Here is a 13,665-nt window from a genome sequence, read left to right as displayed (position 1 = left end):
ATTATGTTGAGGAAATGTCTCGTTTTTTTTTAAAAGGATTTCCAAAATAGGAAAATAATCGTTATGTATAATTAATTATATACACTTTTTTGTGTTTAAAAGATGACAAAAAAAAAATATACAATATATATGTGTGTGGCCTTTGTATATAATTTTTAAGGAAGTAAGCAATTAGGGTATTTTAAAAAAAGATAAAAATATTTAGCATAATTAATATTGATAAAGAATATTTGCATAGTTTGTTATAAAAATTTTAGGAAATTTTCCATTTTTTAAATATAATATTATATTATGCATATCTATACAAAATTTGCAAAAGTTAGACTTAAAGATTGTAAATTTATGACCTCGTAAAAAAAAAAAAATACAGCTTTTTTTTATGGCTAGCTAAGTAAAATATTTTATTTTAACATAAAATAAATAAGTTTGACAAAAATATATTCATCTCAATTTTGTTATTATTTTAATGGATATTATGAGAAAGACTTTATTTCTTTTTAGTTTACACACAAATTTCCAAAAGGTGGAAAGTATACATTATGCAATCTTAAAAATGGAATTTTTATTTTTCTTATTCGAATAGTTTTAACAAAACTTTAGTTGACAATATTCAAAAGTATAATTTATATACAGCATATTATAATCTAGCTATTTTTACTTTTTTTTTTTTTTTTTGGCTGTATTAGTAAGGTAGCATATGTAATGAAAAAGGGAAAAGAACATATCCCCGAATTTAAAACGATATCTTTATATTAAGGAATGAGGAAATAAACAAATGCTTATTATAGTATTGTTTCATTGTTATCATTTATTTTGTATTATTACTTTATGTTTTTGTTGACATTTTTGTCCATAGTTTTTTTTATAGACCCTCTTTCCCCCTTTATAAGGGGAATAAATAAAGAACTTGTTTTAATTTGCTTAATATAATTAAAATTTTAAGGTTTTAAAATTGTAAAATATTTAAAATAAAAAAAAATAAAATTGTGATAAATTATTCTTTTTAATTTAAAAAAAATTACAATTAATATAGTAAATAAGTAAAATATATTTTTATTTTTTTTGTTTATGGGATTGTAAATAATATGCTAATTTTTATTAGCAATGGAAGTGGTGTAGGTGTATAGCCTTATTCCCCTATATACTTAACCTTTTCATTTTTTTTTTATTTTTAAGGGATATATATATTTTATGCGCATATATAATAATTGTTATATATTATATGCAATCCTTCTATATAATAACAGGAGCATGAAAAATGAAAATATTGCTTTTGTATAATGGATATACTACTATATATATTATATTAATAGGGTGAGAATAAAAATAATTATGATATATAGGGTATGCATTAAAATTGTTTTGTCATTGGGAAATATACAAAATAACAATAAATTTATAAGCATATTTATAGTGCGAAAAAAATAAGAACATATATATATATGTATTAAAAAATATCCTTTGTTGGCACTATACATATAATAATTTTTTATATATAAATAATAAAGGTTTTGTATTTAATTATAAATAATATGTATAGAATGAGAATACTCTAAATTTAAATTAAAAAGAGTTATTATATAGTTTTAATTTTTTTGAACGTTTCCAAATAAATAATTTTTTTTTAAAATTTATTATTTATTTTTATTATATAAAACACAAATTGTTAAGAAGTTTTAACAACTTTTTATTATTTTTAAATTTTATATACATTTAAAGAAATTTCCCAAAACACTAACTTTATTTAAAATTTTTCGTGAAAAATGGTAATACAAAATAAAAAAAAACTGAAAAAAATTATATGTAGAAATATAATGTATTATATGTATTGTGAGATTACTTGAGTTGAAAAAATATATAAGATTCTTAAATTTATAATATGGGCTAGGATATATGAAAAAATATTAATAGATCCTTGTACAGCCCCCATGTTCATACTATATGTTTATTTGTACATAATGTTATTTCATTTGTTACTTCACCATTTATCACTCTCACTTTTCACTTTCTCTTTGTAGGGTAAAGGAATAAAGAAGCACATGAAGAGGGTCAATGCACCATCGCATTGGATGTTGAACAAAATGGATGGGCAATATGCGCCCAAAACCAGCAGTGGTCCCCACAAATTGCTTGAAAGTATACCTTTGGTTATTCTTTTAAGAAATAGGCTAAAATATGCTTTAACTTTTGATGAAGTAAAAATGATTTTAATTCAAAAGATCGTAAAAGTTGATAATAAAACAAGAACAGATTGTACATTCCCAGTAGGATTAATGGATGTTATACATATCACTAAATCAAATGAATTTTTTCGATTATTATATGATGTAAAAGGCCGATTTGTTCCCCATAGAATTACAAATGAAGAAAGTAAATATAAATTATGTAAAGTAAAAAAAATAATATTAAGAAAGGGAAAATTATCAATTGCTATTACTCATGATGGTCGAAGTATCCCATATATTCATCCTGAAGTAAAAGTGAATGATACTATAAGATTAGATTTAGAATCAGGAAAAGTTTTAGAACATTTAAAATTTCAAGTTGGTAATATGGTTATGGTGACAGCTGGACACAGTGTTGGTAGAGTAGGAACTATTTTATCTATTGATAAAAATATAGGAACATATGATATTATTCATGTCAAAGATAGTCGAGGAAAAGTATTTGCTACAAGATTAAGTAACATATTTGTTATTGGGGATGGTACAAAACCATATATCAGTTTACCAAGAGAAAAGGGTATTAAATTGGACATTATCGAAGAAAGAAGAAACAGATTAAAGGCTCAAAATAATTAAGACATAATAATATATGACAAAACATGATAATAATTTTTAATTTGATATTCACAAATGAGTAGAGAGGGATTATGTATACTATAGTTTAAATTAATATGCCATTTTTGGCTAGCCCATAATAAGAAAAAATGTTGAAAAATGTTGAAAAATGTTGGAAAATGTTGGAAAATGTTGGAAAACTATTGAGATATTATAAAATATAGATACCTTTTGATATCAGTAAGCATTTCCATTATTCCAAAAAGAGACGAAGTTTTTGACCCCTTAAAACTTTAAAGATTTAATGAGATTAAAATGTGAATATTTTTTTTCATTTTTCATTTTGCTTGCATTATATTTTATCTTTTTTCCTCCTTCATATGCCTTATCGTATATATATCTTGTAAAAGAGAGAATAGGCATGGATTAAAAAAAATAAAAATATACATAAATTATATATGTAAAAAAAAACTTAATGCGCTGTAACTATTATAAATTTTATATTTATATCGTATTATAAAAATTATATTTCCTATTTCCAATATTTTAAAATATGATATTTCCTTAAATATTATAAAAAAAGGATTAAGGGGTAAATATATTATTTATTATGTGTGTGCATATTGAGTAAAATTCATAAGCCAATTTATTTATGCATATTTTATTGAGTGATAAAAATATTTTATAATCTCTCATAGTAATATAATAAGAGGGTATGTCTCTTATTTCCTAATTTTCTTTTTATTTAAAAATGGAAATTATGTTTATTATTATGTTAGCATAGTAACAAATAATTGGTATATGCATAATAAAAAAAACAGTTACCCATATTTATCATATATTTAGATAGAATAATCAATATTGATTATTATGCATAATGTTATATTACTTATATAAAATAATAATATAAATTTAGTATAAGTTAAAAATATATAATATTTTATTTTCCAAAATAATAATAAATTAAAAAAGTAAATTATTTTATTTTATGTATTTACGCAACTCATTGGCTAGTCCACATATGCATAAAATTTTTAAGGCTTAAATGGGAAAGCGCAAAAAAAAAAAAAAAAAAAAAAAATAATAAAATTAAAAAATCGGAATACATAAAGTATAAAATAGTATATTATAATAATGCTTTATTTTTAATCTTATAATTAATTATATATATTATACATTATGTATATATAGTAAATACTCGATTTTTTCCATATTACTTTACAAAATTAAGGAAAATATATTTTTTTTTTTTTTGATTTATACCTTTTTAATTGATCAAGCATTTGGTATTTACATAATTATTTAATAAGATTATTGAAAGTTTATAAGTATTACATTTTAAAGAACTGAAGAAAGCAAAGAAAATACATACTTTACATTTTGATTATTGCGATATTTTTAGTTTTCCATTTTAAGGACATATAATTATAATTATATATATATATGGCTACTTTAATTTTTAATTAAGTCTGAAAAGCTTAATATTGATGATATAAAAAAAAAAACGAGCATTTGCAAAGTGAAATCAAGAGGATACATATATGTATATGTATAATAATTTTTTTCCGTTTCTTTAATTTTTGAATAATACAGATTTTCAGATTATTTATAAAAAAAAAAATTAATATGAGCAATTATAATATTGAATGGACTTGCACACATAGTTTTATTAAAAATATATGGAATTAAATCAATGGTTTTATAATTTAAAAATAAAATAAAACTAATGATGAAAAAATTAATAAATATAAGTTCATTAATTGCAATATTTTTACCTAATATTATATATTCAAATGGGGAAAGCAATAAAATAGCTACTGTTGTTTTTGATAATAATACAACAGTAAACAATGATGAGGCATTTCAATATATATATATAGATAAAAATTATACTATCCCTGAAATATCATCATCTGAAATAGGGAATATAGATATTGATAATGAAATATATTTTTACAAAAGTTATACAAATATTATAAGTTACTTTCGATTCCGTCCTCCCAGTAATATAAAATTTGATTTTAAATATGATGGAGGTGATTTAGTTATTTTAAAAAATAGCAAAAAGGGAATAGTATGTAAAATCCCTGATATATTTTATAGTGAAACAGGTCTTAATATTTTGATGAGAAGTAAAAGTAGTAATTCTAAAAAAAATATAAAATATGAGCAATTTACTGTAAAAGCATTACCCGATTGGGGAGATGGATCATCAATGGAAGATGATGATCAAAATTCTGATTCCGTTGACGATGAATATCAAGATGATGATGATACAGACGATGAAGATAATGATCATACTAACAGTCCTGTTGAGAGAAGTGCTATATGTGAAATTGAAAGTGATAAATTTTTACCTCATAAATTATTATGTTATCCATCAATGCATCAAAATAATGAAATTAAAATGAGTTTTATAAAAAATACTGAATTTAATAACCTATTAGTATTAGGAAATAAATATATAAATAAAAGTAATTATGCTTTACTTGAAACTATTACAAATCATTTAAAAAATACTTTACGTATTAATGTAGATATAAAAAATATTTCATATTACATATTTATGAAAACAATAAGTTGTAATTTAAAAAATTCATTATTACTAAGTATGGGTATGGAAAATGGAAAAGATGCAAATGAAAAAAAAAATAAATTTGGTATACCTAATATATCAGATATGTTTAATATGGGCAATTTAGGAGGCAATTTAGGTGGCAATTTAGGTGGAAATTTAGGTGGAAATTTAGGTGGAAATTTAGGTGGAAATTTAGGTGGAAATTTAGGTGGCAATAATCCAATGAATCAAAACTTGATAGGAAGAAATATTAATGATTTAACTGATGAAGAAATAGATAATCAAAATAAATTTATAAAAGAAAACAGCGGATTTAAAGAACAGAATCATAATAATTTTTTAATTTGGAAACACACTAATGAAAGTTTATTAAAAGAAAATGATGCAAATTGTAATCGTATATTAATTAGTGAAGGAGAACTTTATAATTGTTATGGAAACTTAGAGAATGTTTATCAAATAAAAGTATCTAAAGAAAATATTATGGATAAATTAAAAAAAAATAAAATAAGATATATAAGTTCTATAAATAATTATACAGCTTATTATTATGATAGTATTAACTACTTAGTTATTTTGAAAAATTACAAACTATATTCATTTTTTAAATTAGATCATGTAATAGATTTTGTAATTTTTAGTAGTATTATTAATCATATAAATTTTTATTATATATCAAATAAAGATAGTGATAAAATATTAAATGTATATCGTTGTCTAGTGTCTAGTGTTGTCCAATGTACACTCATTTCTACTATACCTAATGAAGATAAAGATGATGATTATGAAAACAATATATATTTGTCAACTGCCCAAAATAGAGATGCTAGAGCTGTATATGTTAGTACTCGAAATAAAGTCTGGGCAATACAAATTGACAATGACGCACTTTATGGTGATATTAGAAATTATGTATATGTAAGAAAAGTTATAGATTCAATAGACAATCCAAATGAAGGATATTTTGGAAATATAAATTGTTATAATATTAAAATTAAACAATATGAAAGTTTGTTTACACAATTTTATAATATAAAAAGAAAAAACAAAGAAACTGTAGGATGTTCATACTTAAAACATTTTAACGATCACGAAAATGTTCTTTTAGTATCGTTTACTGAAAATATAAATTTTATTCAGCGTACTTATCACATCGTAAGAAATAAAAATTATATCCTCTCTACTGGAGAAACTATTTTAGATATAAAAATAAGCGGTATTAATGATTTATTGATTATGATTGCAATTCTTTTAATTATAATTGGTATGCTATCCTACGTATACAGATACTTTTTCCCCAAGTAAGATCATCAAAAGATATGAAATGCGTGCATGTATTTTTAGGAATATATTAATTCATCCTCTATATTTAATTCATTTTTTACTAATTAATCCGTTTCATCCTCTATATTTAATTCATTACTTTCTAATTAATTTTTTTTTTTTTTTTTTTTTTTCCCTTTTAGACACCCCAAAATACATATGGAGCATGAGTTTTTTTCCAATTCGAAAAATAGTTGCCCATCTACAGTAGGTGAATAAATTTTTTCACTCTATCCTCTTTTTTTAGTATTTTGTCAAGGAAGACCATAATTCAAAAATATTTTTTTTACATTCTTTGGAGAGAACAATCCAAGCATATCCTTGTAATATATAAATAAGATGGATGCTAGCCAAATTGCACATATATAATATCAATAATATTTTTTTCTTTTGAACTTTATAAGTATAAACATACATATGCTTGAATATGTAAAGAAATAGAATAGCAAGTATATGTAATGCTCGTGTCTTGCATATTTATGATTTGTGCAATTTCAGTATTTTATAAGAAAGAAAATAAATAAAGGCAATGAAACATTATTTTTTAGTATTAATTATTTATACATGAAAATGGGGAAATTTTATAATATTTTTTCTTTTATTTATATTATGTCATTGTTTATTTATGGATATATATATTCCGTCTTTCGATTTTTTTCATTTTTCTGTCATTTATCCACAACAATATCCTCACATTATGTGCATAATATATATATGTATATGTTTGTTTATGTATGCTCTCATATATAAGCATTATTATTTTTTTTTTCTTTGAGATACTTTTATTAGAAAAATGTTTTTAAATTATACTTGATTACATTAGTAATGAAATATTTAAAATATGATAAAATCGAAAAAAAAATTATACAAATGCGAAATATAATTATATATTAAACAAGGTATTGTACAAAACAATCTGAACATGTTAATATAAAAAAGGGACAAAAAAAAATATTTATATTACGAAAACAGCTATAATATATTTATTGTAATTGATATAATGTTTAGTGTTATTTGTTAGTTCAATTTTATAATGATGAAATTAGTTAAAGTTGAATATTGCAATTGGTGTTTGTTTTCAAAAAATGGGCTTTTCTTATTATATGTTGTTGATAATAAAATATTTTTAATGGAAATTGAAAATTTGAATATAAGCAAAATTTATGTAACTAGTTACAAAATCGATTATATAGAGCTCTCAAGTGATAATGTTCATTTTTTAGTTTTAATGAAAAATAAAGGATGTGTTCTTGTCTACTCATTTTATGATGATGATATTATTTATAAAATTGAAGATCATTTCCAAAAGTACACACATTCTTTTTTTATTAACAAATATAGCTATTTATGTGTTTTAAAATATGAACAAGTAATAAAAAAAAAAATAATATATGCATGTTCATATAATACTATGTATGTGTGTGATTTTTCGAAAAATAATTTTCTTCGCATTTTTAAAAGATCTGATAATTATGGTTTAATAGTTTTGTATGTCTTGTACAGTGGTATTTGGTAGTCTTATTTGTATTGAACCATTTTTCTGTTATACACAAATAAATGTAAGTCTATACTAATGTTAATATATTTATAATATGAAATAAAAATAATGTAAATGATAAAATTTTTTATGTACAGAAATATATAAGCATATATGATACACATGAGGAAGAAATGTGCTTACTAAATATTAAAGATGCAAAATTGAAAAAAAAAAGATATTGTTTAAATGACGATGAAACTATATTTGCATGTATAACTGAAAATAATAAGAAGAATAAAATTTGTTTGATATCACTTCCCAATTGTACATTTATAAACACTATACAGTGTATCAATTACGAGCCTAATTGTGTTTTTTTTACAAAAATGAATAATATTATAACTCATAGTAAAAAATATAAATTAGTCCATATGTATAAAATAGATGGGGAGTTATTATATGTCTATAGCTATTTATCCCAATTACCATGTAAAAAAAAATATAAACCATATATATGTACATATATTTATTCATTTTTGGTGTATGGATATGTAAATGATTATGGCTTTATTATGGGGCTCATCCATACTTATTTTACTGCACAATTTTTACGGAATGAAAATAATATCATGATATTTTGGTTGTTTAAAAAAAATAGGTGTAAATGTGTTATTAGAAAATAGGCATAGAAATGTTCTGTTACTTGGGATGGAAAATGATGAAGTAAGACAAAAGGGGGAAAAAATATAAAGCAATAAATGTAAAGTAGTAAAATGTAAGGTTATCTCCCTTTTTAGGTCAAAGCCTTAAGTCTCGAAAATTTAAAAGAAATAAAAATTTTATTATTAGAGGAAACAATTACCATGGATGAAAAGCTGGTATGACAATTTGTTTGTGAGCTAGCCAAACTAATATACATTCCTATAATATCTATTGAAATGGTTAGACTAAAAATAAATACAAAATATGTTTTTCCTATTTTACACACATTTACAGAAAATATATAAAGAAAATATCTCTAAAAAAAATATGCCAAATTTTGTATTATCAAGGTGATTAAATTTATGGATTTTTTAAAAAATAAAAATATATTCCGTGTCAAACTACATATAGAAATATTTATCGATTTAAAATTATGTAGTTACATTTTAGTAGCTAAACTGATAATAAGATTTGTATAAATATAATTTTTTTGTATGAATAGCGGAAATTATGATAAGGAAGGGGAAGACAGTTTTTCTTTTTACACCAACAGTATGGCCAATAAAAAATGGACAAAATGGAGGAAGCATTAAGCAAAAATAAAAATAAATAAAGATAAATAAAAATAAAATTTATTTATATACTTGATAAATATACCATTTTTTTAATTTCTTTTTTTTAATCCTAATGTAACCATAAAAAATAGTATCCGAAGGAATACACGGAAAATATAAATTAAAGAGTGAAACCGTAAGATGAAAAAGTTGGCTTATTTTATTGAATTTATCTCATTAGTATAAAATAAATATATGGTAGTTTTGTTAGTATATAAAACTGGATAAGAATTGGTGTATATCTAAGATTAAGGTTGAATTAATTTTATTTATACTTTTTCATAGACAAAAATAAATGATAGTACAAAAAATATAAAGACTGATAGGACGACAAAAATAGGGATAACCTTTTTGTGTGTCAGCATATGTGGAAATTATATAGCCATTGTAAGTGGTAATGACTAAACTAGCTAAACACAAATATGATCATATAATTGTGGCTTATAATTATGACTTATAATTATGGACTTGCCTTCGTTATAATAAAATTATAAATACAACAATAAAGAGATAAAAATTATATGCCTTTTCAGAAAGTCACAATAATGTTGTAAGGGTTTATTATGCTGAAAACTTTTCTTGTATAGTTATATTACAACAGCAAAAAAAAATAATGAACATACGATGGGACAGTATATTATACAAACCAAGGTTAAAACAAATTATTTATTTATTTGGTGAAACTGGATAGTATATATATGTAGTTTTTACTTTTTTTTATTAACATAATAATGTTGTTAATAATTTTGTAGGCTTTTAATTACAACAAATACACCTTACTTATTTGTATGGATGCCTAATGAAAGTACAGTTATCCAAATGCCGAAGGGTATACAAAAAAAATATAGTGTTTAAAAAATAAAATATGATTTCTTTCTTTATTTCAATTTTTTTGTGTATATTATTGATAGGGTTTATATGTAAGGATGCTCAAATGAGTTTTCATGGTACTGCCCTTTTAGCAAAAAGTCAGGTATTCATAAAAAGTGAAAAATAAAGAGGGTATAATAATGTGTGTGTGCATATAAAATAATGGCATCCGTCATATTACTCCGCAGTTTTAATGCTCATTAATTGTTGACACAAGGGCTTTTGATCATAATTTGCCGGTCTTTCTCTCAGACTAAATTTGTTTTATTTCACAATAAAAGAAAGTCTTCATGAAGGTAAAAACGTTGGCATAAATCAAAAACCCCAAAATATGGGAAAACATAATATGCTAATTTTTAACACTTTAATGAAATATTACATAAAAAATGCATATACTTATAATGTTTAGATCAAAATATAATTCCATTTTTTATGAAAATAAAACGATTTTCATTTATTTTCAACTTTTAATACGATGATGAAACAATCCAATTCATTAACCCGATTTTATAAAAATCTTTTAATTTTGTTAAATAAACCAAGTGAACATGCTAAAATGAGAACAAAATGGTAAAAAAAAATCCTGTCCTGTTAATAATAAAATGAACATTACCCATTATAAAATAGCCAAAAAGGCTTATTGATTTTTTAAATGATCATTTACAAAGTGAGAGAACTTTATATTTCTTAAACATTATTTATAAAAAATTTAATAGTATGATAAAGTTTAATAGTATTAAAAAAAATTGTACACACTGAATAGGAAAATATATAATGGCTTCTAGTGAAGCCTTCAAAAAAACACTATTAAAATATCATTATAGCTATATATACAAATATGTATATATAAGCAAAGTAAATGAACATGTAATAGTTAAATGTATATAAGAATACATTTAATTTTCTTTAACATATATTTTTTTTTTAATGTTTTAAAATATATAAAACAAAACATTTGAATTTTTTTATTAAACACTAAAATAATTGTATATTTTTGTAATTCTTGTCATATAAACATTGGCGCATAATATAGATATTATATAAATATATTTATTGTATTTTGGTATATGTGTGGTTGATTTTTTCTTTTTATATATATTTATAGCATTTTTATAGTTCTTTATTAAATAACAATTCGCAATACATATATTATTGATATGCTGATATATAAAGTGATTTACCTTATATGAATAAAAAAATGAAAGAAAATAAGATTATAAAAATAAAAAAAATATATATTATCACCATATAAATATGATAAATAATATTGTTATTTCTTTTAAATTTATTATTATTTTCTTATTTTTTTAAACATTTTCTTCAATGTGAAAAAATATTACTAATCTTTCATTTCTTTGTAATGTAATTTCACTTTTTTTTCTCTTTTAATATAATTCTTTTTGTTATACATGTACATGTTAATGTAAAACATTAACACGTTCAGGTATTTTCCGCGTCATTTTATGTGTGTGTGTTTTTTCCTATATATTATGGTTATGTAAATCTGTTTTACAAAATTTATTTGGAGGTAAATTTTGTAACAGCTTTGGTTCCTTCAGATACAGCGTGTTTTGCTAATTCTCCTGGTAATACTAATCTTATAGCAGTTTGGATTTCACGGGATGATAAGGTATCTCTTTTGGTGTATTTACATAATCTTGAAGCTTCAGTTGCGATTTTTTCGAAGGTATCAACAAGGAAGGAGTTCATGATGTTCATGGATTTTCTTGAAATACCAGTGTCTGGGTGGACTTGTTTCAAAACTTTAAATATGTAAAGTCCATAGCTGTCATATCTGGACTTTTTTCTTTTTTTCTTTCCATCAGCAGCACCATTGGTTGCTTTTTTTTCTTTAGCTGGCTTTTTGGATACCATTTTGATATAATTTAATGAGATAAAGAGTTATTTGTAAAAAAAAGAAAAATATGTGATAAAGAAATAAAAAAAGTGAATAAAAATTTTACGTAAAGAAATTACTTATTAAAAAAAAAAATATAATATATTTCTGTAATATAAAAATCCTTAAAATATTATATTTTATTTTAAAAATATATTTTATTTATTTTATATTTTTTTTGTTTTTTTTTTTTTTGCAATGCATTAATATTATATATTATGTGCATAATGTTTGCAAAAAAAAAAAAAAAAAATACGGATTTTTAATTCATTTTATTATGTACACATAGAAAATACGTGAATATTATTATGCTCTTTTTTTTTTTTTTTTTTTTAACGATATTTTTGTATGCACATGCAGAAAAAAAAATTGGTCGCTGCATATTTTCGCTATATATATTTTTTTTTTTTTTGATAATACAATTAAAAACTGTGAATGCAATATTGCCAAATAAATATTTCTGAATTATTTTATGCAATATCCATTTTTTTTGTGTGCATGTAATTATATGGTGAAATTTATTATGGACGAGAAAAATATCAATGATAATATTGCGTGTATATACGTATGCGTTATATTTTTCATTATTTATTTTAGCAATGAGTTTTTTGTTCAAATGAATATAGCGTGACAAAAAAAATTCACACTATATATTGCAAATACCCTTTCAAACTCAACCTCGATACGTATTTATTTTATTTTTTATATCATTTTTTTGTTTTTATATGAGTCAATAAATTCAGATATACATTTTACACATTGATAAATAATTTCTGTTGCATATTGAAAAATATCATTGACATTTTTACGTATTTTTCGGGAATGTCGGTATTTATTATTTTTAAAAATAAGTAAGATGGTTGCATTAAACTTTTACGATGTGTGTGTGATCGTTAAAAAGGATTGATTTGACAGTGAACAATTAATATGTGATAAAAAAAAATGTGTATACCAATATTACCTTAGTATATATAGTTAAAAATCTTTGGCAATTATGGAATTATTATTATGTAATGTTTTAGTGAATATTTAATTATAAGAATTTTAGAACGGTGAAAAGTGTATACTTATACTTTATCATTAGTTCGATTTTTTTGTTTACATATTAATTTCCGCAATTATGATTATTTTTTGGATAAGTGGTAAATATGTATATTTCACTTTGTATTCTTAAAAAGTACACACACACATTTGAAATTTCGACAATTAGACTTAGGTTTATTAATGAAAATGGTAATTAGATAGTATGATATAAATTTTTCTTGTTCGTTTTGTCAAAAAACTACTTATATAAAAAATCGTTTTAAATATTCCAAGGTTGAATGAAAATGCTTTAGTTCCAAATATAATGTATTATTCCTATGGTCTTTAAAAAAGACGAAGTAATTAGAATTCAAAGTATATGGATTATTTTCCATTTA

The 13,665-nt window shown here is 22.1% G+C and overlaps 5 protein-coding genes across 5 annotated transcripts; 4 read left to right on the top strand and 1 right to left on the bottom strand.

The window, feature by feature from the left end:
- Nucleotides 1-1,763: 1,763 nt before the first annotated feature.
- Nucleotides 1,764-2,801, top strand: PVVCY_0900480 (40S ribosomal protein S4, putative; the record flags this gene model as incomplete). Its single annotated transcript, XM_008626389.2, has 2 exons — nt 1,764-1,766; nt 2,019-2,801. The coding sequence occupies 2 exons, from the start codon at nt 1,764-1,766 to the stop codon at nt 2,799-2,801; spliced, it is 786 nt and encodes a 261-aa protein (XP_008624611.2).
- Nucleotides 2,802-4,506: 1,705 nt separating this feature from the next.
- On the top strand, nt 4,507-6,900 carry PVVCY_0900470 (conserved Plasmodium protein, unknown function; the record flags this gene model as incomplete). The annotated part of the gene is made up of 2 exons (XM_008626388.2): nt 4,507-6,659; nt 6,825-6,900. The coding sequence occupies 2 exons, from the start codon at nt 4,507-4,509 to the stop codon at nt 6,898-6,900; spliced, it is 2,229 nt and encodes a 742-aa protein (XP_008624610.1).
- Nucleotides 6,901-7,714: 814 nt separating this feature from the next.
- PVVCY_0900460 (WD repeat-containing protein WRAP73, putative) lies at nt 7,715-9,217 on the top strand (the record flags this gene model as incomplete). Its single annotated transcript, XM_037634308.1, has 5 exons — nt 7,715-8,050; nt 8,317-8,650; nt 8,820-8,884; nt 8,959-9,039; nt 9,158-9,217. The coding sequence occupies 5 exons, from the start codon at nt 7,715-7,717 to the stop codon at nt 9,215-9,217; spliced, it is 876 nt and encodes a 291-aa protein (XP_037490419.1).
- A 140-nt stretch (nt 9,218-9,357) lies between these two features.
- Nucleotides 9,358-10,168, top strand: PVVCY_0900450 (WD repeat-containing protein WRAP73, putative; the record flags this gene model as incomplete). Its single annotated transcript, XM_037634307.1, has 4 exons — nt 9,358-9,415; nt 9,570-9,613; nt 9,763-9,871; nt 10,011-10,168. The coding sequence occupies 4 exons, from the start codon at nt 9,358-9,360 to the stop codon at nt 10,166-10,168; spliced, it is 369 nt and encodes a 122-aa protein (XP_037490418.1).
- Nucleotides 10,169-11,865: 1,697 nt separating this feature from the next.
- PVVCY_0900440 (histone H2B, putative) lies at nt 11,866-12,222 on the bottom strand (the record flags this gene model as incomplete). The annotated part of the gene is made up of 1 exon (XM_008626386.1): nt 11,866-12,222. One exon carries the CDS (start codon nt 12,220-12,222, stop codon nt 11,866-11,868), a length of 357 nt encoding a protein of 118 aa, XP_008624608.1.
- Between the last annotated feature and the right edge of the window lie 1,443 nt (nt 12,223-13,665).

Source organism: Plasmodium vinckei, assembly GCF_900681995.1.
Source record: "Plasmodium vinckei vinckei genome assembly, chromosome: PVVCY_09".
Classification (NCBI taxonomy): domain Eukaryota; phylum Apicomplexa; class Aconoidasida; order Haemosporida; family Plasmodiidae; genus Plasmodium; species Plasmodium vinckei.
Note: the sequence above shows the minus strand (reverse complement) of the source record. Positions and strands in the feature narration are given on the sequence as shown.